The sequence below is a fragment of the Poromitra crassiceps genome (genome assembly GCF_964638095.1).
Source record: "Poromitra crassiceps genome assembly, chromosome: 2".
Classification (NCBI taxonomy): domain Eukaryota; kingdom Metazoa; phylum Chordata; class Actinopteri; order Beryciformes; family Melamphaidae; genus Poromitra; species Poromitra crassiceps.
In genome coordinates, this window is record NC_139624.1 from 16,233,685 (window position 1) to 16,261,184 (window position 27,500).

At 45.4% G+C, this 27,500-nt stretch overlaps 1 protein-coding gene across 1 annotated transcript in view; it reads left to right on the top strand.

The window, feature by feature from the left end:
* Nucleotides 1-27,500, top strand: part of LOC310798616 (receptor-type tyrosine-protein phosphatase mu-like) — a gene marked incomplete at both ends in the record, with an annotated part of 303,831 nt that overhangs the window by 48,506 nt on the left and 227,825 nt on the right. The window contains one exon of the mRNA XM_083661159.1: nt 24,817-24,972. Within this exon, the coding sequence (XP_083517285.1) occupies nt 24,817-24,972 (156 nt within the window). The remainder of the gene's footprint in view (nt 1-24,816; nt 24,973-27,500) is intronic.

Genomic DNA, 27,500 nt, shown 5'->3' on the forward strand with positions numbered 1-27,500 from the left:
GGATGGTGACATCATGTCTCAGAGGATGGTGACATCATGTCTCAGAGGATGGTGATATCATGTCTCAGAGGATGGTGACATCATGTCTCAGAGGATGGTGACATCACGTCCCAGAGGATGGTGACATCACGTCTCAGAGGATGGTGACATCACGTCTCAGAGGATGGTGACATCACGTCTCAGAGGATGGTGACATCACGTCTCAGAGGATGGTGACATCATGTCTCAGAGGATGGTGACATCATGTCCCAGAGGATGGTGACATCATGTCTCAGAGGATGGTGACATCATGTCTCAGAGGATGGTGACATCATGTCTCAGAGGATGGTGACCTCATGTCTCAGAGGATGGTGACATCATGTCTCAGAGGATGGTGACATCATGTCTCAGAGGATGGTGACATCATGTCTCAGAGGATGGTGACATCATGTCTCAGAGGATGGTGACATCATGTCTCAGAGGATGGTGACATCATGTCCCAGAGGATGGTGACATCATGTCCCAGAGGATGGTGACATCATGTCTCAGAGGATGGTGATGACATCATGTCTCAGAGGATGGTGATGACATTATGTCTCAGAGGATGGTGACATCATGTCTCAGAGGATGGTGACATCATGTCCCAGAGGATGGTGACATCATGTCTCAGAGGATGCTGAGATGGCTCAGGGAACAGTAGACAGAATATCAGCTTTTCTTCATGCAGTAACGAGCCTTGAAACCTTGTCTTTGTGGCCGAGTGTTGCTCTAATATAGACGGTTTAAGACCTTTTCTTTTCTTTTCTTTTTAATATACTTTTTTAGATTTTTTATCCCATTTTTATCCCCCATTAGTGCTAATTTTAATTTATTTATCCTGGTTGCTGCTCCACCCTCTGCCGATCTGGGGAGAGCCGAAACTGGCTCCATGCTTCCTCCGAGACATGGGCAGTAGCCAGCCGCTTCTTTTCACCTGACAGGGGACGCTTCACCGGTAGGACATAGCACGTGGGAGGATCACGCTATTCCAACGAGTTCCCCTCCCTCCGAACAGGCGCCCTGAACGACCAGAGGAGGCACCAACCACATCAGCGACCAGGATATTGCATGTTTTGGTGAGGGGTTCCTATATGAAGGTAACCCCCGGGAGGCACGGGGAGAACATGCAAACTCCACACAGAAAGGCCCTTTTGACGACCCCACCCGGGCGGTGGGCACTCGAGGACATGCGGACGGGCACGCACTCCTTCAGCGCTCACAGCGTCCCAGGTGAGAATAGAACCCAGGACCTTCTAGCTGTGAGGCGACAGCTCTACCACTGCACCACCGTGCCCGTTTAAGACCATTTCTACTACGTTTCAAGCGTTTCTACCAAGGAGCTTCTGGGTGCTGTTGTTCAGGCTCAGCCGTGCTGCTCCATGCGTGTTAGTGTGCAGCATGGTGGGCGCAGCACTGTCACATGTGTGATAAAAGTGTAGCTCTTAAAGAGACAGGCGCCGGTAAAGACAATGGAAAACATACATTTTAAGACAAGATTGTCAATAAACGATTTTCGACTTTCAATAATAAAAGTCGATCTTGATAATAAAAATGATTATTTGAAAATGTGAAATTCATTGCCCGTCCCTAATGAGAATTTGGTGGGACTGGAGCGTATCGATCAACTGAGCAGGAGAGGTCAGCCCTAATGTTGAAGGTCTGTCACTGATATCGCCATTGTGTTGATGCATCCATGCTGTTAGCCGCATTGAGTTTGCTCGTCAGCACCATACGTACGCTCCTGTAGGTGTCCTCTTTCCAGAACATCTCCCTCATGGTCGAGTGCTGTATGAAGTCTCCTGCTCTTTGATCACGGTGTCACCGTCTAAGTCTAAGTCTGCAGTCTTGGTCAGTCTTCCATTCTTGGAGTTGGCATAGTCGTCTATTCCGAAGTCCATCTTGATGCTGTTGCTGAAGGTCTTGACGATGCTTATTATGGCTTTATTGATGAGTAGCTGGTGCTTGCATCGAATAACTACTTTTCTTACATCCTTCTGTTCTGCTGGTAAGTGGTAACAAGCTGTTTTTGTCGAGGAAGCTGATGATGGTGATGATCTTGGTGGTAGGCACGTGATGGGTTTGTTATTCTTTGGAGTCTGCGTCTCCTCTGTCTTCGGGAGCCTGTACCTGGTTCCCCATGTGAGCCATTTGGGGCATTTATTTGGATTCTTGATGTCGTTGTAGGCCCATGGGAGGTCTTCATAGATGCTGGGCAGGTTCTTTATCCAGTAGTTGGTGTTGTTGATGGCAGCAGTGGTCTCGGTGGTGGTGATGTTCTGACGACTCTTGGTCCTCGATGTGTTTGTATGGATCCATGTAGCTCCCTCATTTTCTTTGTCTTCCAGATCTTAACTCCAGAAGTCCTCCACTCGGGCAGTTGGTTGTCCTCTATCTTCTTGCCCATGCAGCTGGTGGTAGACTTTCTTGGTTAGGGTTGTGTTAGCATGGTTAGCAGCACTTTATGAAGTGAACAACAGTCTTCAGCACGGCTGAACGGACAGCCGGCAGGCTGGCTGCAGCCTCGCTCCTGTTTAATTGATTTGGGCCAATCAGAAATTGCCAGAGGGAGGCAGGGGAGACACACACACACACACACACACACACACACACACACACACACACACACACACACACACACACACACACACACACACACACACACACACACACACACTCTCTCTCTCTCTTTCTCTCAGATGCCTTTGGTGTTTGTGTTGTATTGTATTGTACTGTGTGTGTGTGTGTGTGTGTGTGTGTGTGTGTGTTTACTGTGTACAGCTGGCAGTGAGCTGATAACGGCCCCATTAGAAATATTAATATACCCTGAACCCCACAGAGACACACACACACACACACACACACACACACACACACACACACACACACACACACACACACACACACACACACACACACACACACACACACACACGCTTGCAGGCAAACATACGGTTCTCTCCGTGTGTCTCTCTCTCTCTCTCTCTCTCTCTCTCTCTCTCTCTGTTGTGTGTCCCTGTGTGATAACTCCGACAATGCATTTCTGTGTCAAAGAGACCTGGAGGTTACAAACTGTGTGTGTGTGTGTGTGTGCGTGTGCGTGTGCTTGTGTACGTGTGTGTGTGTGTGCGCGCGTGTGCACATGTGCTCGTGTGTATGTGTTTTAGTGCAAGCTGTTCTCCACTTAACTGTTGGTTGGTACTTATCCAGTACCTACACAATAGTAAAAGTAGTATTATCATTACTAGTGAAGTTTTAGACTTGTGACAGCAAGTGTGCGCAGAGATTTTTGGGGTGTGATGATGTCACAAGTGTGCGCAGAGATTTTTGGGGTGTGATGATGTCACAAGTGTGCGCAGAGATTTTTGGGGTGTGATGATGTCACAAGTGTGCGCAGAGATTTTGGTGTGTGATGATGTCACAAGTAGGCTGCACGATATATCGTTTACACATCGTCATCGCAATGTGCGCATGTGCGATAGTCACATCGCAGGACGTGCGATGTCACAAGCAAATTAAGTCTCATGTTGCTTGATAAACTCTCACTTTAGGGGTAGCCTACTGAGTGAAATGAGGTTCTCTCAAAGGAGAGAGACGCCCCGCTACTGTACTCACTCATTTAGTGCTTAGCTTCAACACAACAAACATGCACAGAGAGCTCAATTGAATTGTTTTTGCTTATATTGCGTTGCTGACAGTAGCCCGTCTGTAAACGATGTGATTGCGGAGGCGGACTTGTCCACAGTTTGCAGCGCACTCGCATACAGCAGGCTGGCTGCTGTAACTCAACATGTCCGTGGAGTGGAGATATTTACTCTTGAAACACCAAAAAGCAAGACCGCAACTTATGACACGAAGGCTAAAGTCATTACTGAGAAGTTGTCCGTGTATCACTGTGGCTGTCTCTCCCCTTCAGTCTCTGATGTTGCATCACATGATAGCAGTAACGTTACGGTAGAGTTAATCATACATAGCGACTCATTTACACAAAACATGTCAGTGAAAATAAAAAGACAATAGACATAGCTGGGCAATTAAATGTATATTTATTACTTTTCACGAATGAATTGTTTGTCACCGGTCGGCTGCATGTGAATCCTCGTCTCTCTGTACTGCCCTGCGTGCGCTCAAAAACCGGAACTCCCCAAATGCGGAGCGTACCACTTGGTAGTTTCTGGAGGGGGGTCAGACCAAGTGTGTGAAGTAACCATGTGTGAAGTGGCAGCGGTGTTTCATTGTTGATTTATTGAAATGTTAGAAGAACGAAAGAAGTTGAAAGCAGTGATTATAATCAATTAAATCTAATGTTTTTCTGCAAATAGTATCATTGGGAGGTAGATTCTGGCACTCAATATTAGGGGTGAGCAATATATCAAATTTATATCCATATTGTGATTTGAGACTATATGGTCTTAGATGTTGGATGGTAATATGGTGATACAGCATACATGTTGTCTTTCCCTGGTAGGCTGCATTACACTAAGTGAAGTGTAGGCTAGTGACATTTTAAAGTAGAATGTCATAACTTACTCACTTTTTCATGTATGTAAGTCATGGAAATCCATTGGTCAAAATGTGTATGCACTCTGATAGATGACGCTCTGAGGCCTACCAGTAGGTCACAGCCCAGTGGTTGAGAAACATTAAAATACCTAATTTCCCCTCCAAAATCAGATGGACTCCTCTACAAAATCATCCCAATCATTCTAGAAATATTATTTTCTTTCAAATAGAGCTATTCTGGTAATCTGGTGAAAATCTGTATTTTTTCATATCGCAATATACTGTATATCGCATGGGCGGGGAATATCGCAATGTCAGTTTTTTCCAATATCGTGCAGCCCTAGTCACAAGTGTGCGCAGAGATTTTTGGTGTGTGATGATGTCACAAGTGTGCGCAGAGATTTTTGGTGTGTGATGATGTCACAAGTGTGCGCAGAGATTTTGGTGTGTGATGATGTCACAAGTGTGCGCAGAGATTTTGGTGTGTGATGATGTCACAAGTGTGCGCAGAGATTTTGGTGTGTGATGATGTCACTAGTGTGCGCCGATATTTCCAGCAGCAGCCTGTTGCCTAGGCATCATCGTGTCTCTCTTTACAAACTGAACGTCTACCTTCGCTGTGACCATTCTGGTTGGAGCACTGAGCAGTGCTGCTATTTGAACAAATGTTTGACCACGAGGATGATGGTATTTTTGAGAACATGAATCGGGGGGGGGGGGATTCAAGTCATATCTGATTAGTTTTCAATGTATTTCTCCCCACAAAAGTGAGGTTATATATATATATGTCTGGAATAGGCTATATAATGCAACACTCACCCTCTTGCTTTGTCACATAACCTACAAGACAGTTTCTTGTCGGGAAGACAAGAAACCATTCAAGCCGTTTGCAGCACTTGAGGAAACAGTGAGTTTGCTTGTTTAATTCATTGATATGCATGAATTGTGCGAACAATTAATTAATACGTGAACGTTAATAGCGGGCACTTCTCACCCAATAGCCTAATGCAGTAGTAGGCTATCATCACCACCACCACCAAGACAATGCTGGGGAGAGGAGTGTGAGCTTCTCTCTCTCCCACAACACTGGCAGAAGAGAAAACAATATTCACAATTCTCGAACGAATTATACACGGACCCATGTCGGAGTAAGTGTTAAAAAATGTGCAGAAACGAATTGTAAAAGCTCAGAACAAAAATGTGTTTCTGGTAGGGATGTTCATTTTGAAAATTTTCCAAAATCGATAATCGGTGAATATTAACGATCAATTATCGATCATCGATTTTATTAATACTTAGAAAATTTTCAATATTTTCAATTTTTTTTTTTTTTTTTTTTTTTACAAAATGAATGCCTATGGCAGAAAATACGAAAGACAACGTGTTCTCCTCAATGAACTCTTTATTTCAATGTGTCTCCTCTCCAACACTGCTGCCCCCGGCATGCCGGTGTGAATTTCCCATGTTTAAAACAGTTTTGTTGGCACAAAGGCCTGTGCCCAGCCAGAAAACTAGAGACTATATGAAGCTCCACCTCACGTTAGTCGGCTGTGCAATGGAGTGGGGCGAGGAGGAACGAATTCCACCCAAACCTAGTCCAAATTTTTTTTTTTTTTTTTTTTTTTTTTTTAATAATTAAAAAATCGATCCAAATGCCACAGGATCGATTCCAATCCTTAACGATCGATTATCGATTTTCGATAATTGATGAACATCCCTAGTTTCTGGTGAACGAATTTGCACTTAAAGAGGAGTGTGTTGCTTCTCTCATCATCTCCCACCTGGCTGTGTCTGTCCTGAGTGTCCTCACTCACTGACCACCTGGCTGTGTCTGTCCTGAGTGTCCTCACTCACTGACCACCTGGCTGTGTCTGTCCTGAGTGTCCTCACTCACTGATCACCTGGCTGTGTCTGTCCTGAGTGTCCTCACTCACTGATCACCTGGTTGTGTCTGTCCTGAGTGTCCTCACTCACTGACCACCTGGCTGTGTCTGTCCTGAGTGTCCTCACTCACTGACCACCTGGCTGTGTCTGTCTTGAGTGTCCTCACTCACTGACAACCTGGCTGTGTCTGTCCTGAGTGTCCTCACTCACTGACCACCTGGCTGTGTCTGTCCTGAGTGTCCTCACTCACTGATCACCTGGCTGTGTCTGTCCTGAGTGTCCTCACTCACTGATCACCTGGCTGTGTCTGTCCTGAGTGTCCTCCCTCACTGACCACCTGGCTGTGTCTGTCCTGAGTGTCCTCACTCACTGATCACCTGGCTGTGTCTGTCCTGAGTGTCCTCACTCACTGATCACCTGGCTGTGTCTGTCCTGAGTGTCCTCCCTCACTGACCACCTGGCTGTGTCTGTCCTGAGTGTCCTCACTCACTGATCACCTGGCTGTGTCTGTCCTGAGTGTCCTCACTCACTGACCACCTGGCTGTGTCTGTCCTGAGTGTCCTCACTCACTGATCCTACGTTTGGTGTTTAACTCATTGATATGCAGAATGATTAATTAATATAGCCTACGTGAACGTTAGTTCAGCTACGTAACTACGTCCATTCATGAAATGATGAAATAGCACCGGGACATGAATGGTTGTTTGTAAAGTGTCATTGAACCACTCGCCCTGCTCATGGGATTTTGCAGAACATGAGCTGGAGGTGTTAAAGCAGTGATGTGGATCCTATAGGAACATGAGCTGGAGGTGTTTACTGTTAAAGCAGTGATGTGGATCCTATAGGAACATGAGCTGGAGGTGTTAAAGCAGTGATGTGGATCCTATAGGAACATGAGCTGGAGGTGTTTACTGTTAAAGCAGTGATGTGGATCCTATAGGAACATGAGCTGGAGGTGTTTACTGTTAAAGCAGTGATGTGGATCCTATAGGAACATGAGCTGGAGGTGTTTACTGTTAAAGCAGTGATGTGGATCCTATAGGAACATGAGCTGGAGGTGTTTACTGTTAAAGCAGTGATGTGGATCCTATAGGAACATGAGCTGGAGGTGTTTACTGTTAAAGCAGTGATGTGGATCCTATAGGAACATGAGCTGGAGGTGTTTACTGTTAAAGCAGTGATGTGGATCCTATAGGAACATGAGCTGGAGGTGTTAAAGCAGTGATGTGGATCCTATAGGAACATGAGCTGGAGGTGTTTACTGTTAAAGCAGTGATGTGGATCCTATAGGAACATGAGCTGGAGGTGTTTACTGTTAAAGCAGTGATGTGGATCCTATAGGAACATGAGCTGGAGGTGTTTACTGTTAAAGCAGTGATGTGGATCCTATAGGAACATGAGCTGGAGGTGTTAAAGCAGTGATGTGGATCCTATAGGAACATGAGCTGGAGGTGTTTACTGTTAAAGCAGTGATGTGGATCCTATAGGAACATGAGCTGGAGGTGTTTACTGTTAAAGCAGTGATGTGGATCCTATAGGAACATGAGCTGGAGGTGTTTACTGTTAAAGCAGTGATGTGGATCCTATAGGAACATGAGCTGGAGGTGTTTACTGTTAAAGCAGTGATGTGGATCCTATAGGAACATGAGCTGGAGGTGTTAAAGCAGTGATGTGGATCCTATAGGAACATGAGCTGGAGGTGTTAAAGCAGTGATGTGGATCCTATAGGAACATGAGCTGGAGGTGTTAAAGCAGTGATGTGGATCCTATAGGAACATGAGCTGGAGGTGTTTACTGTTAAAGCAGTGATGTGGATCCTATAGGAACATGAGCTGGAGGTGTTTACTGTTAAAGCAGTGATGTGGATCCTATAGGAACATGAGCTGGAGGTGTTTACTGTTAAAGCAGTGATGTGGATCCTATAGGAACATGAGCTGGAGGTGTTAAAGCAGTGATGTGGATCCTATAGGAACATGAGCTGGAGGTGTTTACTGTTAAAGCAGTGATGTGGATCCTATAGGAACATGAGCTGGAGGTGTTTACTGTTAAAGCAGTGATGTGGATCCTATAGGAACATGAGCTGGAGGTGTTTACTGTTAAAGCAGTGATGTGGATCCTATAGGAACATGAGCTGGAGGTGTTTACTGTTAAAGCAGTGATGTGGATCCTATAGGAACATGAGCTGGAGGTGTTAAAGCAGTGATGTGGATCCTATAGGAACATGAGCTGGAGGTGTTAAAGCAGTGATGTGGATCCTATAGGAACATGAGCTGGAGGTGTTAAAGCAGTGATGTGGATCCTATAGGAACATGAGCTGGAGGTGTTAAAGCAGTGATGTGGATCCTATAGGAACATGAGCTGGAGGTGTTAAAGCAGTGATGTGGATCCTATAGGAACATGAGCTGGAGGTGTTAAAGCAGTGATGTGGATCCTATAGGAACATGAGCTGGAGGTGTTTACTGTTAAAGCAGTGATGTGGATCCTATAGGAACATGAGCTGGAGGTGTTTACTGTTAAAGCAGTGATGTGGATCCTATAGGAACATGAGCTGGAGGTGTTTACTGTTAAAGCAGTGATGTGGATCCTATAGGAACATGAGCTGGAGGTGTTAAAGCAGTGATGTGGATCCTATAGGAACATGAGCTGGAGGTGTTTACTGTTAAAGCAGTGATGTGGATCCTATAGGAACATGAGCTGGAGGTGTTTACTGTTAAAGCAGTGATGTGGATCCTATAGGAACATGAGCTGGAGGTGTTTACTGTTAAAGCAGTGATGTGGATCCTATAGGAACATGAGCTGGAGGTGTTTACTGTTAAAGCAGTGATGTGGATCCTATAGGAACATGAGCTGGAGGTGTTAAAGCAGTGATGTGGATCCTATAGGAACATGAGCTGGAGGTGTTAAAGCAGTGATGTGGATCCTATAGGAACATGAGCTGGAGGTGTTAAAGCAGTGATGTGGATCCTATAGGAACATGAGCTGGAGGTGTTAAAGCAGTGATGTGGATCCTATAGGAACATGAGCTGGAGGTGTTAAAGCAGTGATGTGGATCCTATAGGAACATGAGCTGGAGGTGTTAAAGCAGTGATGTGGATCCTATAGGAACATGAGCTGGAGGTGTTAAAGCAGTGATGTGGATCCTATAGGGCTCAGATGGTCATGATCCACAGGACGACCGGCTAGCAGCTGGTAATAGTCAGAACTTCACTGCATGTTTAGAAGGGGCTTCTGTGTCTCTCTCTCTCTCTCTGTGTGTGTCTCTGTGTGTGTGTGTGTGTGTGTGTGTGTGTGTGTGTGTGTGTGTGTGTCTGTGTGTGTGTGTGTGTGTGTGTGTGTGTGTGTGTGTGTGTGTGTGTGTGTGTGTGTGTGTGTGTGTGTGTGTCTCTGTGTGTCTCTGTGTGTGTGTGTGTGTGTGTGTGTGTGTGTGTGTGTCTCTCTCTCTCTCTCTCTCTGTGTCACAGCTGGAGAGATTACAATACACACACACCTGCATTTAAAGGTGACGCAACAGAGGAATGAATAATGGATAGATAGAGAGAGAGAGAGAGAGAGAGAGAGAGAGAGAGAGAGAGAGAGAGAGAGAGAGAGAGAGAGAGAGAGAGAGAGAGAGAGAGAGAGAGGGAGTTTCAAGTTCTGGAGCCGGTGGCACAAAACACTGGGTATTGGCAAGGCCCTTACGATACGTATCACGATACATGGGTCACGATATGATTGTAACATGATACATTGCGATACAATAAATATTGCGATATATTGCAATACTCGACATAATTTACTGAAAATTAAATTGCTGTGTACCACCCAGGTCATGTAATAATATGTACATCACTTTATAATATGATAACTTAGTGGACAAATTGAGTCAAAACGTAGTGTTGAGTGTGTTACTGAACGCACTGGCATAAAAAGCATCCTTATTGTGTCACTGAACACACGGCTGTGCAAAAAATCGATACGGCGATATATCACGTTACTTTTCTGAAATATCAATACAGTATTGTGGAAAAAAATATTGCGATACATTGGCGTATCGATTTTATTGCACAGCCCTACAAAACACCTTGAGTTAAGATTTTCCTTAAAGTCCAAATTAAGGTTTCCATGAAATAAAATGTGTTGCACAAAACAGCCTTTAAGTCATCTCCTTAAGGTGAAACATCTTAAGTCTTCTCCTTAAGGTGAAACATCTTAAGGAGAAGTTTTAAAGGTGTTTTGTGTGACTGATTTTACTTTAGAGAAAGATTAACTCGGACTTTAAGGAAAATCTGAACTCAAGGTGTTTTGTGCAACGGCCCCTGGACTTTATTTGGCAGATAAACAACATTGTTTATTAGAAAACTGTGTGTGTGTGTGTGTGCGTGTGCGTGTGCGTGTGCGTGTGTGTGTGTGTGTGTGTGCGTGCGTGTGCGTGTGTGTGTGCGTGCGCGTGCCCGCGTATTAATGTGTTAAAGGGCTTATCAGCGTGTCGGCATGCTGGAGATTCACCCAGCCTTTGAACATGACACGCTTGTGTGTGTGTTACGTGTGTGTTGTTATGCGTGTGTTATGCGTGTGTGTGTGTGTTACGTGTGTGTTTTGTTATGCGTGTGTGTGTGTGTGTGTGTGTGTGTGTGTTACGTGTGTGTGTGTGTGTTGTTATGTGTGTGTCATGTGTTCCTAAGGGACAGCCAGCCAGTGTAAAACCACTAACAGCTTCCTGCCAAAACCAATTAAAGCCTCAATCAGGGATTTTACACGCACGCACGCGCGCGCGCGCGCACGCACACACACACACACACACACACACACACACACACACACACACACACACACTGAGCAGAGCACACACACACTGAGCAGAGCAACTGGGACTTCACTCCCCAGGTCCTGTAATCCAGCCAATCAGAGGGGGGGTCAGAGAGACAGACTGGTTCCCTATTGGCTGCTTGGTCAGCAGGTCACACAGGCCAATGCGCCTATTGTACATACAATTTATATGACACCATTCAAGGGCTCTTGGTCAGAACTTTTACGATTGTGTGTGTGTCATGATTTTAAATAAAAATAAATTAATAACGATAAAATAGTTTTCTAAAGTAGAAAACAACATTAACCATCGCCCATTCTGTGGTGTTGTTTTTGGTCTCAGACGTTTTGTTAGTTCTATAGAATTCTATACAGTGCCAAAGTCACACCCTCTTCCGGGTTCAGCATCGGGCCTAACGGAGTGAATTCCCCATTCATATCCGCCATAGACGTTTTGTAAAATGCTTATCAAAATGATTTTACAGTACTTGGTCAAACCAAGTAATTCAGCTATATTCAGAATCACGAGAGACCATCTTAGATCATTTCAAAAACTAAAAAAGGAACATGCTTTTTTTATGTTTTCTTAGCCCCCCTCATTCCAGGCATCTTATTTCTAGATTTGTGTGTCTGTTTGATGATTGCATCAGGGCCCCCACTGAGAGGATGAGGGAGGCGTGGCAGGAGGAACCCGGTGTTGTCCTGTCTGAAATTATATCTGTCTGAAATGATTTGGGACAGGAGTCTGTCTGTGGTCCAACTCTGCTCAATTAACAGCAGACACCAGCTGATCCAATTTAAAGTCACTCACCGTCTTCATTACTCCAAGTCTAGGTTGCACAAGATCTACCCTTCTGTCTCACCACTATGTGATAGGTGTCAGGTTTTGGAAGGTACACTAACCCATGCTTTTTGTTTTTGCCCTTCGCTATCTGGATTCTGGGCCAAAATATTTGATTGGTACTGTAAGGCCTATAAAATAACTTTTCAGACGGAGGCGGAACTCGCCATCTTCGGCTGCTCAGAATCCTCTCTGCTCCTCCCTATGCTGTGCAACAGTCTCTGATGCAGGGGATGACTGTCGCCAAGAGACTCATTCTGAAGGAGTGGAAGTTCCCCTCTCCACCTTCTTTTCAGCTGTGGCTGACAGACATGGTCTCGGTTGTGCGTATGGAGAGACTCCGGTTCCTGAGGACCAATTCGCTCAAGAAATTCTCAGTTATTTGGGACCTGTTTCTGGCCTACTTGGACGAGGTTGGGAGCGACGGGTGATTCGCCCGGCTGACTTTTTATGGACCCCTTCCGTGTGATCCCACACACTCTTACAAGCACACGAGCACTCGATGCGGCTGGTTAATGGTAACACTGGAATATAGATGTATGTTTTTTTTGTTTTTTTTTGTCTGAGCCTGTTTGTTCCCTATGTTTTGAAAATTGTAAAAAAAAAAAAAACTTAATTAATAATAATTAATAATTAATAATTTTTGCCAGGCAGCTGGCTGCCATCATGAATCTGTCTCTGACTGACTCACAACTCTGAGTAAGTGGCTGGCAAACATTTTACATGATAGCATTGTAAGCATTTTACATTATAGCATTATACGCATTTTACCCAACATCTATGGAACAATGAATCCGTTGAGCCCCACGCCGAACCCGGAAGAGGGTGTGACTTTGGCTCTTTGTTGGAGTTTTGGGCGTCAGACAGACAGAACTGACTTCACATCTACAGAGTAAACTATGTTGCAAAACTCCAGCACGCACTCACACACACACACACACACACACACACACACACACACACACACACACACACACACACTCCCCCACACACACTCCCCCTCCTCTGTCATCTTTGTTTGGACTAGAACATTCCACAGTTGCCTAGGAAACGGCTGGTACACACACACACACACACACACACACACACACACAAACGTACATAAGAAATACACAGAGGTACACAATCAGAGGCATGACCAGACCAGCCAGCACAGTCTTGGGAAGTGGATTGTGCCACGTGGTGGGTAAAGACCCCTGAGTGTCACACGCCAAACATCACATCTAGTTGTGGGAGATAAGTGGCCAGACACTGGCCACTATTTTTTTATTTTTTATTTTTTTGCAACACACAAGACATACACACACAGAACATAAACAAAAACCAAAAAAACAGAAACAAAATACAAAATGGACACATATAGCATGTATCAATTTCCCTTCAGTCTCTTATTTCAACAGAAATCTGTTCTCAACGGTTTGACAGAATCCCTCCATCCCTCCCAGTACATTTCAAAAGCATCAGTCTTGAGTCTCAGAGCAAACGTTAACTTTTCCATTACATATATGCTATGCATTACATTCAGCCAGTCTGACAGAGCCGGTGAGCTTTTATTCAACCATCTCTTCGTTATAGCCTTTTTGCTGGCGACTAGCATCAGTTTAAACATGTACATATCTTCAATACCATTGATCATGGTACGGTGGCACGGTGGGGCACGGTGGCTCAGTGGTAGAGCTGTCGCCTCACAGTCAGAAGGTCCTGAGTTCGATTCTCGCCTGGGACACTGTGGGCGCTGTGGTTGTGTTCCCCCCATATCCTCAGTGCCTACTGCCCAGGTGGGGTATCTCCTCGTAAGGGCCTTTCTCTCTGTGTGGAGTTTGCATGTTCTCCCCGTGCTCCCCCAGGGGGTTCCTCCGTATATAACCCCCCCCCCCCCCCCCATTAAAAACATGCAGAAGATCAGATCAGATCGTCATCGTCATCCGACCAGTGACGACAACACCCGAAGTTGGTCCCCGGGCGCTGTACGAGAAAGCGACCACTGCTCCTGGCCTGCCCCTCGGAGGAAAGTACATGCCTGGATGGGTTAAATGCAGAGGACACTTTTCACCGGCCACCGTCAGCATGAGTGTGTTGTGGCCGCATGCATGTGTTGTGGTGTTCGTGTGACAATAAAAGAGAGTTACAAGAGTTTTTTTTTTTTTTTTTTATCATTTCGGGCACCCTTCCCAAATACAAAACCTCAAAACTGTGATGAATCTCAATCTTTAGCACCTTCTCCATACTCTTTCTTATTTCCCCCCAAAACATACTTATCACAGGGCAACTCCAAAATATATGGTAATGATCCGCTCTTTCTTCTCCACACCCCCTCCAACAGCCTGTTTGACCTCCCCTTGATTGAATTGGCGTCAAAAAGTATCTAACTAGGTTTTTCCATTGGAACTCCCTCCATAAGTGGCCACTATTAATGTTCACGTAGGCTATATTAATGAATCATTCTGCATATCAATGAATGAAACAACAAACTCATGATCAGTGAGTGAGGACACTCAGGACAGCCAGGTGGGAGAGATGAGAGAAGCAACACGGACGGGGGCGACTGAAGTGATGCACTCTTTAAAGTGGAAACAGTTCACCAGAAACACATTTTCGTTCTGAGCTTTTAAAATTCGTTTCTGCAGATTTTTTTTAACACTTAATCCGCTCCGTGTATAATTCGTTTGAGAATTGTAAATGTAGTTTTTTTTTTTTCTGCCAGTGTTGGCGGCGCTCACACTCCTCTCCCCACTGTTGTGGTGGTGGTGATAGCCTACTGCTGCTGTTAGGCTATTGGGTGAGAAGTGCCTTAACGATGAACTAATACGTTAACCTTAACGTATTAATTAATCGTTCGCACAATTGCCATATCAATGAATTAAACGAACAAACTCAGTGACTCGGCTTGAATGGTTTCTTGTCTTCCCGACCTGTCTGTCTTGTAGGTTATGTGACAAAGCAAGAGGGGGAGTGTTGCATTATATAGCCTATTCCAGACATATATATATATAGCCTCACTTTTGTGGGGAGAAATACATGGAAAACTAGTCAGATATGACTTGAATGCCACTTGTAAAATCATCCACCGTTTAACGTTAGTGCGACCACTATTTTGAGGCTTTTGGGCGATGTAACAAGGCAAGCGCTCCCCACTTTTTGGCACATTGCCACCCCACGTTCTCATCAGAATGGGTCAGAATGCATGGGCAACTTCACACTGAGACATGTGGAGAAAAAGTGTTGGGCAGAGATCTGGTGTTGTGGATGCAGTGTCTGGAGACCTGCGTTTTGGGCATTGCCAATTCCTGCCTGAGGGCCTGTGTCCACCTAGCGTCTTTTCATCAGCTTCGGCGTCTTTTTTCAGTTGTTTCCAATGGGGAGAGAGCGTATGCGGGCGGGGACGTCTAGAGAAAGTGCGCTGCGCCCAGCGTCTATTTTCAGAGCGCTCTGGCGTTTTTGTGCGCCCGACTCCCAGCGCTTCCAGCTGAAAATATTTTAACTTTTCAGAAAGACGCTGGTGTCGGGTGCTGCTTTTCTGGCAACTAATCATATGGAGAAACTATCGCAACAGAGACAGAAAGGCTCAATTGTGCGAGCAGATTGGCTAGACACTTGATATGTCTGGTGAGTGTTGAGCTCAATCACTGTATGTGTGTTGTTTGCTAATGTTAGCTGTCAGCTATCAAGCTACTACCGCACTGAACTAGCGTTAGTTTTAGACTGCTTCCTTGCATATTGAGATCAGAGTTCCCCAGCGTACTTCCAGCGTTTTAACGGTCGGAAAAAGACGCTAGATGGACACACGGCCTGAGGCTTTCCTCTTCCGCGCTCCTCACCTCCCCCCGTGCGCTCCCCCCGCGCGCTTTACTCGCCATCGCCAGAAAAAACGGACCATGTCCCCATAGGGCTGGGCGATATGAGCAAAATCTCATATCCCGATATAGGTAATTTCATATCCCGATATCGATATATATCATGATATAGCATATTTTCTGTAAATTTATAGTTTATATAAAATGACCATATGGCCATTTATTTATGTAGCAGTTAAACCAGTTAAAATTTATGCGGGCGGGGACGTATAGAGAAAGTGCGCTGCGCCCAGCGTCTATTTTCAGAGCGCTTCGGCGTTTTTGTGCGCCCGACTCCCAGCTGAAAATATTTTAACTTTTCAGAAAGACGCTGGTGTCGGGTGCTGCTTTTCTGGCAACTAATCATATGGAGAAACCATCGCAACAGAGACAGAAAGGCTCAATTGTGGGAGCAGATTGGCTAGACACTTGATATTTCTGGTGAGTGTTGAGCTAAATCACTGTATGTGTGTTGTTTGCTAATGTTAGCTGTCAGCTATCAAGCTACTACTGCACTGAACTAACGTTAGTTTTAGACTGCTTCCTTGCATATTGAGATCAGCGCTCCCCAGCGTACTTCCAGCGTTTTAACGGTCGGAAAAAGACGCTAGATGGACACACGGCCTGAGGCTTTCCTCTTCCGCGCTCCTCACCTCCCCCCGTGCGCTCCCCCCGCGCGCTCTACTCGCCATCGCCAGAAAAAACGGACCATGTCTGTAGGGCTGGGCGATATGAGCAAAATCTCATATCCCGATATAGGTCATTTTATATCCCAATATCGATATATATCACGATATAGCATATTTTCTGTAAATTTATAGTTTATATAAAATGACCATATGGCCATTTATTTATGTAGCGGTTAAACCAGTTAAAATTGTGTCAATGTCAAATCCCACAAAGGATACATGCATTCAGAATACAGATAAGCATGGCTATTCTTTACAAGACAAACAAATGTATAATTAGCTGCAGGGCAGTAGAATGAAACACAAACTGAACCACACCACCAGCTCAATTTTCAAAGATTACATTAGAGCAAAACGGGTAGAATAAGTTATTTATAGTTCAGTCCAGTTCTCTCAGTTTGTTTATAAAGGCACAAAAATGCACTAACATGGAAAACACTAACATGGTAACATGGAAATCCACTTCGGGATTTCCATGTTACGAGGACACACGCAAATATGGATCAAACGCGGACTTTTCACAGCGCAAATGCCTGGGTAGACTAGGCGGAGGTAGTCCTGCAGTGCCAGCCGTGGAAGCTTGATGACGTCGACGATGGGTCTGACTACGTGCGACTGGAGGTAACTTTTCCCTGCTCTTTCTACTCGCCGGCTGATTTGTGCCACTCATAACATCGTTGACAGAGTCTGGTGCGTGTGTGGACGTGAATAAAAAAGAAAACAGAATGAAGAAAGCACAGCGTCGTCCAAATGACGGACAATATTGCCGTAAAGAGTGTGATTTGCAACACAACGATATAAACGATAGAACATCATATGAAACGAAATACATTTTCTATCGTCCAGACGAAATATATCGTCATATCGCCCAGCCCTAATGTCCCAATGTTTAGAAACAAAGATCCCTCATGTCTAGAAGCTGCTCTGTCTGACTTCATGTTTAGAAGCTGCTCTGTCTGACTTCATGTTTAGAAGCTGCTCTGTCTGACTTCATGTCTAGAAGCTGCTCTGTCTGACTTCATGTCTAGAAGCTGCTCTGTCTGACTTCATGTCTAGAAGCTGCTCTGTCTGACTTCATGTTTAGAAGCTGCTCTGTCTGACTTCATGTTTAGAAGCTGCTCTGTCTGACTTCATGTCTAGAAGCTGCTCTGTCTGACTTCATGTCTAGAAGCTGCTCTGTCTGACTTCATGTCTAGAAGCTGCTCTGTCTGACTTCATGTCTAGAAGCTGCTCTGTCTGACTTCATGTTTAGAAGATGCTCTGTCTGACTTCATGTTTAGAAGATGCTCTGTCTGACTTCATGTCTAGAAGCTGCTCTGTCTGACTTCATGTCTAGAAGCTGCTCTGTCTGACTTCATGTTTAGAAGCTGCTCTGTCTGACTTCATGTCTAGAAGCTGCTCTGTCTGACTTCATGTCTAGAAGCTGCTCTGTCTGACTTCATGTCTAGAAGCTGCTCTGTCTGACTTCATGTTTAGAAGATGCTCTGAAGTCATGTTTAGAAGCTGCTCTGTCTGACTTCATGTCTAGAAGCTGCTCTGTCTGACTTAATGTTTAGAAGCTGCTCTGTCTGACTTCATGTTTAGAAGCTGCTCTGTCTGACTTCATGTCTAGAAGCTGCTCTGTCTGACTTCATGTCTAGAAGCTGCTCTGTCTGACTTCATGTCTAGAAGCTGCTCTGTCTGACTTCATGTTTAGAAGCTGCTCTGTCTGACTTAATGTTTAGAAGCTGCTCTGTCTGACTTCATGTTCAGAAGCTGCTCTGTCTGACTTCATGCTTAGAAGCTGCTCTGTCTGACTTCATGTTTAGAAGCTGCTCTGTCTGACTTCATGCTTAGAAGTGGCTCTAGACTTGAGGAATCTTGGTTTCTAAACATGGGGAAATCAGTTTATTTCCCCGGCCGATGGCGAGTAGAGCGGGCGGAGGTGGGGGGCGGGGGGGGGGGGGGGGGGGGGAGGGGAGTCTGGTGGGGTGGGGCATGATGGCAATGCCCAAAAGGTCTCCAGACACTGCATCCACAACATGAGATCTCTGCCCAACACTTTTCTTCACTACTCCATAACGCACGTGTGTCACTGTGAAGTTCCCCATGCTTTCTGACGCATTCTGACGCGTTCAGGCCATAACGTGGGGTGGCAATGTGCCTTCTTACATCGCTTTTTATTAGGGATGCACCGATATGAAAATTTTGGCCGATGCCGATAACCGATATTAACATTGCTGTTATGGCCGATAACCGATATTTACCGATGTCGATATGATCTGTATAAAACCACATTTTTATGATCATCACATTTTGTACATACTGAAAAACACATGTTAACACTGAATTTGAAAAAGTTATGCATTTCTTTATTTGCAAAGCCTTTGGAAAAGCCCATAAATCATAGATTTACTGCATTATTTCATATCAATGTGAAGAATTTGGCTGATAATGATAACCGATATTAACATTGCAACATCTGACCGATACCGATATGACCGATATGTTAAAAAATTACTAACATCGGCCGATACCGATATGATTGCCGATATATCGTGCATCCCTACTTTTTATGTGAACAACAAATGCAGCTCTGCACATGATGTCTTATCCTTATTTTTTAGGGTCCTTGTTTCTATAGGCACTCTTCTCTCTCTCTCTCTCTCTCTCTCTCCTCATCAGTCTCTATTGTCCTCTCTCTCTCCCTCATTTATCTCTCTCCTCTCTCATCGCATTATTGTCCTCTCCTCCTCCTCTTCCTCCCTCCATCATTCATCTCCTCTCTCCTCCCTCGCTCCTCCTCTCACACTCCCTTTCTCTCATTTGTCACTTTCTCTCCTCTCTCTCCCTCTCTCTCTCCCTCTCTCTCCCCACCCTCTCTCTCCCTCCCCCCACCCTCCCCTCTCTCTGATGATTAAAACTCTTGTTTTTCTAATCGATTTTCCTCAAGGACCATTGATCTGCCGAGACACACGCACACACACACGCGCGCACGCACGCACACGCGCACACACGCACGTACGCACACACACACACACACACACACACACACACACACACACAGAGCGTGTTGATTTGTTCTAACCTGCAGATTGAAACAGAGAAAATCTCTCCTCAGATTAAACGATCTCTCAGGAGGAAATTGGATTCAGAAATCACTGTTTGCCTCCTTAAGTCTGTCTGTGTGTGTGTGTGTGTGTGTGTGTGTGTGTGTGTGTGTGTGTGTGTGTGTGCGCGTGTGCGTGCGTGCGTGCGTGTCTATGCCCTTTGCATATCTGGGGAACCGCTTGTCCGATCGACTTCACACTTGGGGTGTGCGTGTGTGTGTGTGTGTGTGTGTCAGTCGATCTGCGCACCAAGAGTCTATCAGTCTGACTAATAAGCCTCAGACGGCTGATATTTGATATTTGGGGATTTCCGCTGTAGAGTGGACGTCCGCACCAACACTTCCTCTTCCGTGCGCCACGGTAATTGTTTACAGTCCAATTTGCCTTTTTAAACCTGAGCCCTTTTGTGTCTAAAAGGCAGGAAGTAACACAGGTGCAACCATAACATTAACGAGGGCCCCGGTACTGGAACACCTGTTAGAATTGGACGTTGGAAACCCTCATTCATATTTTGCTTGCACCTGTGTTACTTCCTGCCTTTTAGACGCGAGATTGGAGTCGGAGCTGGTGGATTGTAGATGTTTTCAGATGACATTTCTGTGAATAATAATAAATAGCATACAGCCGCATATGAGATGTTGTCAAACTGTGAACTTGGGCAAGTGACACGTTCACTATGAATCAAGTTTGACCTAGAGGAGCGATGATGACAACAAGAATAGCTCGCACAGAAACAAGCACACACACACACACACACGTGTCACAGACCATGCTACTAATTGCTAATTGCTAATTGAATTATTAGTTATTAATTATTAGTGAATTATTAGTGAATGGTCTGCATTCACTAATAATGTGAATGCAGAAAGCAGTGAATTTGGGAAGAGATGTAAAACATGGTGCCGCTTCGTGAGGATTTGGCACCACGGTAGAGCTTTGGCACCAATATATCGTGCAACACCAATGTTTATTTTGTACTATTCCATTGTCACGCTCTCATGAAGACATATTTAATAGGGATGTCACAATATATCGTCCCACAATATATCGCGATATCAAAACGTGACAATATGTATCGTTGAGATGAAATCTCATATCGCGAGAAAAAGAAGCTGAACATGGTGGCACTGATCTGCATCTGATTGCATGCTCGCTCTACTTTTCATTGCTTTGTGTGAACAGACGAGGGACGTTACAGACACGGAGGATGAAAATGGTGAAATTACTCAAATTAGTGTGGAGGATGCCCCCTCAACTTACAAATCGATCGCAAAAAAATATTGTTAAAATATCGTATCGTATCGTTATCGTGAACCCAATATCGTGTATCGTATCGTATCGTGAACTGAGTGTATCGTGACACCCCTAATATTTAAGGTCTGTTTATCAATGTGGAAATGACCACTGGAACAAACTCTGCCAGCATCCCTTAGCCGGCTACTGGTCCTGTCTCGCTGGCTTTCCAATCTTTTATTTTCAATCTTTATAGAACAATAATAATAATGCACAAACAAGACAAATAAACCGGCTCAGACACAGGAAAGAAAAGAAAATAAAACATACATCATCAACGTTCAACATGACAAGATGTTGCTACCAGCCGCATAAGGTGCTTTTATCTGTAAGAGATATTGTGCATGGGGTCCCAGGCAAAGGGCTTCCTATCTGGCTGGCTACTCAGAAATCTGGGGACCCCCCTCAAATGAGGGTTTCCTCCCGGCACATTCTTTTGTTGTTTTCCTGTATGTTTCTGCTTTTAAATATATGCAAATAAATCAAAGAAAAGCTCAATGTTAGTCTCATGTGTTGATCAGAGTTGATAAAGCGTTGGCTGGGCCCCGGAACATTCACACATGTTAAAGTGGGCGGCGGTTTGGGAACCCCTGCTTTAGGAAACATCTGATAGCCTGCATCTCTCTCTCTCTCTGTCTCTCTCAATGTCTCTCTCTCCCTCTCTCTTTGTGATTGACAGCTGTACTTGACCTATAGTGAAGGGATATTCCAGAGACTGTTAGTGTTCTAGTATCATTACCATTGAAACGCCCTTGAACCCTACCAACACACATGCACGTGCGCACCCCCCCCCCCCCCCCAACGCACACATTCTGCTGTCAGCACTTCAAGTGACAACCCATTTGAATTTCATTGAAACTTGAGAGAGAAAAGAGACAGAGAGGGGGGAGAGAGAGAGAGAGAGAGAGAGAGAGAGAGAGAGAGAGAGACACACACACACACACACACACACACACACACACAGACAGAGAGAGGTTCAGTGAATCCACATCTGCAGTGAGTGACAGCTGTACTCATGACACCGGGACGGCAACACACTAATGAGCTACCACTCACCCGCGCGCACACACACACACACACACACACACACACACACACACACACATGCGCACGCACACCAACACACGCATGCATGCACGCACAAACACACCAACGCGTGCACACACACACACACAAATTATTTTCAAGGCGTTTTACCACACTTTTATTCTGAAGCTTACCAATTATAATTTTACAGTTGACAAAATGGGCAATTTGTCTACACACACACACACACACACACACACACACACACACACACACACACACACACACACACACACAGTTCAGAGCTGGTTTGTATGAATTATGGATTTCTTCGTTTTCTGTGAGGCTTTTGTTTTGTCACTGAAGTGTGTGTGTGTGTGTGTGTGTGTGTGTGTGTGTGTGTGTGTGTGTGTGTGTGTGTGTGTGTGTGCGTGTGCACTCCGCTGACCTGACACTTTCAACTTTTTACTGACGCCCTTAAATCGTGTTGGGTCTGCTGATATCACACTTTTATTTTGAAGTCTATGAAATACAGTTTCCCATCAAATCAGCCTCTAAATGAGGCTTTCATTTTGGCCTCTCTCAGTCCGCTGTGCTTAGAGCGGATTCAGTCGTTCTGCTGCAACCAGACCGTAAACTACAGGCTTTTATTTTGAAATCTATCAATGAAGTTTTCCCACTGTGGGTCAATGCTGCTTTTATTTTGGCATGCATTAGTTGCATTTGCATTTGTTGTTGTGCTGCTGCAACTTTTTCATCACATGCCTTTGTTTTGAAATCTGGTAATCCTGGTCCACATTAATGGCTGAGGGAACATAGGACTTAGGGAACAGGGTTTAGGGAACATAGAGGTGAGGGAATATAGAGCTGGGGGAACATAAAGCTGAGGGAACATAGAGCTGAGGGAACATAGGGTTGAGGGAACATAGGGTTGAGGGAACATATGGTTGAGGGAACATAGGGTTGAGGGAACATATGGCTGAGGGAACATAGGGCTGAGGGAACATAGAGCTGAGGGAACATAGGGTTGAGGGAACATAGGGTTGAGGAAACATAGGGTTGAGGAAACATAGAGCTGAGGGAACATAGGGTTGAGGAAACATAGGGGCTGAGGGAACATAGAGCTGAGGGAACATAGGGTTGAGGGAACATAGGGTTGAGGGAACAAAGGGCTGAGGGAACATAGGGTTGAGGGAACATAGAGCTGAGGGAACATAGGGTTGAGGGAACATAGGGCTGAGGGAACATAGGGTTGAGGGAACATAGGGCTGAGGGAACATAGAGCTGAGGGAACATAGGGTTGAGGGAACATAGGGCTGAGGGAACATAGAGCTGAGGGAACATAGAGCTGAGGGAACATAGGGTTGAGGGAACATAGGGTTGAGGGAACATAGGGTTGAGGGAACATAGGGCTGAGGGAACATAGGGTTGAGGGAACATAGGGTTGAGGGAACATAGGGCTGAGGGAACATAGGGTTGAGGGAACATAGAGCTGAGGGAACATAGGGCTGAGGGAACATAGGGTTGAGGGAACATAGAGCTGAGGGAACATAGGGCTGAGGGAACATAGGGTTGAGGGAACATGGGGCTGAAGGACCATAGAGCTGAGGGAACATAGGGCTGAAGGAACACAGGACTGAGGGAACATAGGGCTGAAGGAACACAGGACTGAGGGAACATAGAGCTGAGGGAACATAGGGCTGAAGGAACATAGGGCTGAAGGAACACAGGACTGAGGGAACATAGAGCTGAGGGAACATAGGGCTGAAGGAACATAGGGCTGAAGGAACACAGGACTGAGGGAACATAGAGCTGAGGTCACATAGGGCTGAAGGAACATAGGGCTGAAGGAACACAGGACTGAGGGAACATAGGGCTGAAGGAACATAGGACTGAGAGAACATAGAGCTGAAGGAACATAGGACTGAGGGAACATAGTGCTGAGGGAACATAGGGCTGAAGGAACATAGGACTGAGGGAACATAGGGCTGAAGGAACATAGTGCTGAGGGAACACAGGACTGAGGGAACATAGAGCTGAGGGAACATAGGGCTGAAGGAACATAGGACTGAGGGAACATAGGACTGAGGGAACATAGGGCTGAAGGAACATAGGACTGAGGGAACATAGGGCTGAAGGAACATAGGACTGAGGGAACATAGGACTGAGGGAACATAGGGCTGAAGGAACATAGGACTGAGGGAACATAGGGCTGAAGGAACATAGAGCTGAGGGAACATAGGGCTGAGGGGACATAGGGCTGAAGGAACATAGGACTGAGGGAACATAGTGCTGAGGGAACATAGGGCTGAGGGAACATAGGGCTGAAGGAACATAGGACTGAAGGAACATAGGACTGAGGGAACATAGGACTGAGGGAACATAGGGCTGAGGGAACATAGAGCTGAGGGAACATAGGGCTGAAGGAACATAGGACTGAAGGAACATAGGACTGAGGGAACATAGGACTGAGGGAACATAGGGCTGAGGGAACATGGGGCTGAAGGAACATAGAGCTGAAGGAACATAGGACTGAGGGAACATAGGGCTGAAGGAACATAGGACTGAGGGAACATGGGGCTGAAGGAACATAGAGCTGAAGGAACATAGGACTGAGGGAACATAGGACTGAGGGAACATAGGACTGAGGGAACATGGGGCTGAAGGAACATAGAGCTGAAGGAACATAGGACTGAGGGAACATAGGACTGAGGGAACATAGGACTGAGGGAACATAGGGCTGAGGGAACATAGGACTGAGGGAACATAGGGCTGAGGGAACATAAGGATGACCCCTTTTTGGATAATCCACACCGTTTGATTGATGATTGATTGATGTGTTACTTCCTCTGTTTCAGGTGGGGTGTATCTGTGGGCGAACACGTCTCTGAGGCCCATCGGGCAGCGCGCTCAGCTGCTGCTGCCCCAGCTCAAAGAGAACGACACGCACTGCGTCCACTTCCTGCTTTACCTATCAGGCTCCGCCCCCACACAGCTCAACATCTATGTTAAAGGTACAGTACACCTGTTTTTATAAGGTACGGTACGCCTGTTTAAAGGTACAGTGTGCCTATTTAAAGGTACGCTACGCAAGGCAAGGCAAGTTTATTTGTATGTACTAGGGTGGAGACTCTGGAGATGATGCAACACTTGTCCACTTCTCCCTACTTATCCTCCCACCCTCGAGTGACATCACTGACAATCTATCTATTTTTATTTGAAAAATAGACTCTGGGAGAGCCCTACCGTTGACGTCTTCTATGCAGTGTGTTTATGCTTTAACGTTATTAGCAGATAGCCGTAACGGACGCGGAAAAGGAAAGCGGAAGTGCCGGAAAAGCCACCGTCCTTTTCCGCGTCCATTTCGGCAAACGGCAGTTGTTTCTACCTGTATAATCGTTGGATGTTCTATGGAAGCATACATGTGCGTGCTGTATCAAGGCTAGGGCTGGGTATCGTTTAAAATGTTTCGATATCGATACCGCTACGATACCTTGACTTATACCGGTTCCTGGACAATACTTTTTTCTATACCAATTTGAGAAAAATCCATTTGAACAAGAATAAAACGACATTACACATTGAAATTACGATACAAATCACCAGCCTGGTTAAGAGTGTGGTGTGCAAGCATGTTGCATGCTTATAGGCTCAATGATGCTGTTCCCATTTTTTTGCCTCTATGTGACAGCCAGTCAGTCACCAGCATTATTAGAACGTGGCCCAAGCATGGTGCATGTTTATAGGCTCAATGACGCCGTTTTTTTGGTATCGAAAATTGGTATCGAATGACGAGGCATGTTTCGATACTCATTAGTATCGAAGCAATTGATTCGGTGTAGTATCAAGTTCGATACCCAGCCCTGATCAACGCACGTCATCGTCTGCGCCAAGGAACTTCCATTGATAAGAACTGAAGCTAATGGTTTGTTCCACTCATTATTCCACTGCAGCGCTGTTCTCTGTTCTCTCTTTGTCTGCATCCAGACAGTCTGTCCTCATCTCTGGAAAACATTAGTTACAGCCACAATATTGCTTTAATATCAACAACTAGCAACAGATATCAAAGCTGGTGGGCTTTATGCAATGACCATGACTCCAACTGGTTAATAGTTATCCCAAATTGGTCATTCACTGGTGTTTTACGGCCATGTAACACTAGTCAAGTTTATTTGTATAGCACATTTCATACACAGAGGCAATTCAAAGGGCTTCACATAAGATGGTTGACACAAGAAAATAAAAGAATAAAAGAAGAGAATAAAATAGACATTTAAAAGCATCACAACAGAACTTTTATTATATTAGCAACTGGATGTCTTCTCACCATCTCAAACTCAACCCCGACAAAACCGAACTTCTCTTCTGCCCCTGCAACGACTCCCCCCTATCCGATCTGTCCCTATCCATCGACAACACCACCGTCCTCCCCTCCCAATCTGCCAAAAATCTCGGAATCACCATCGACAACCAACTATCCTCTGCCCACATTACAGCAACGGCACGTTCCTGCAGATTCTCCCTCTTTAACATCAGAAAGATCCGCCCTTTTTTAACCTCAGAAGCAACCCAAATTTTAGTTCAGGCCATGGTTTTATCTCGTCTTGACTACTGCAATGTTCTTCTAGCCGGTCTCCCCTCCTCTGCCATCCAACCCCTTCAACTCATCCAGAATTCTGCTGCCCGCCTTGTTTTCAACCAACCCAAATTCTCCCACGTCACCCCCCTCCTCCATGACCTCCACTGGCTCCCCATCCTGTCACGCATTAAATTCAAAACCCTTGTCCTCACTTACAGAGCTGTCCACTCAACTGCCCCCCAATACCTTCAACCCTTGGTCACGTTCCAACCCTCCCACCGCTCCCTCCGCCCCTCCACTAGCGCAAGCCGTCTCGCCCCCCCCTTGCTTCGCGGGCTCAAGGGCCGCTCTCAATCTCGCCTCTTTTCCTGTCTCGCCCCCAAATGGTGGAACGAGCTCCCCCCCTTGGTCAGGACATCCGAATCTCTCCCCATCTTCCGCAATCGGCTAAAAACTCATCTCTTTTCTCTCCATTTCACCTCCCCCTAAACCTTCCCTCTCCATCACCCTTACATGCTGCCCACGGACCTTCAACTGTCTGTTTGTTTGTTCTTTGGCTTTTATTGTATTTATCTTTTTCCTTATCTCTCTTTCCACTATGTATGTTACATGATCTTATGGTTGTTATTTTCTGTATGTACGTCGCTTTGGAGAAAGGCGTCTGCCAAATGAAATAAAGTAAAGTAAAGTAAAGTTTTAGAAAGAGCATAAAAAGTGCATTAAGCGACAGGCGCAGCAGTTACAAAAATAGCAAAAAAAAACTACAGAGGACTCATTGGGTTTGTTTCTATATTAAATCCCCCGAAATCATGGCTCTATAAGAAAACATGATTACACACACATGATTGAAATTCTGGCACATCCAGTTATCTAACGTAGCTAACGGGGGGACGAGGACCCATGTTGTTTTCCTAGGGCAGCGGTTCCCAAACTTTTCCATCCCATTTAAGTACCACTACGTAC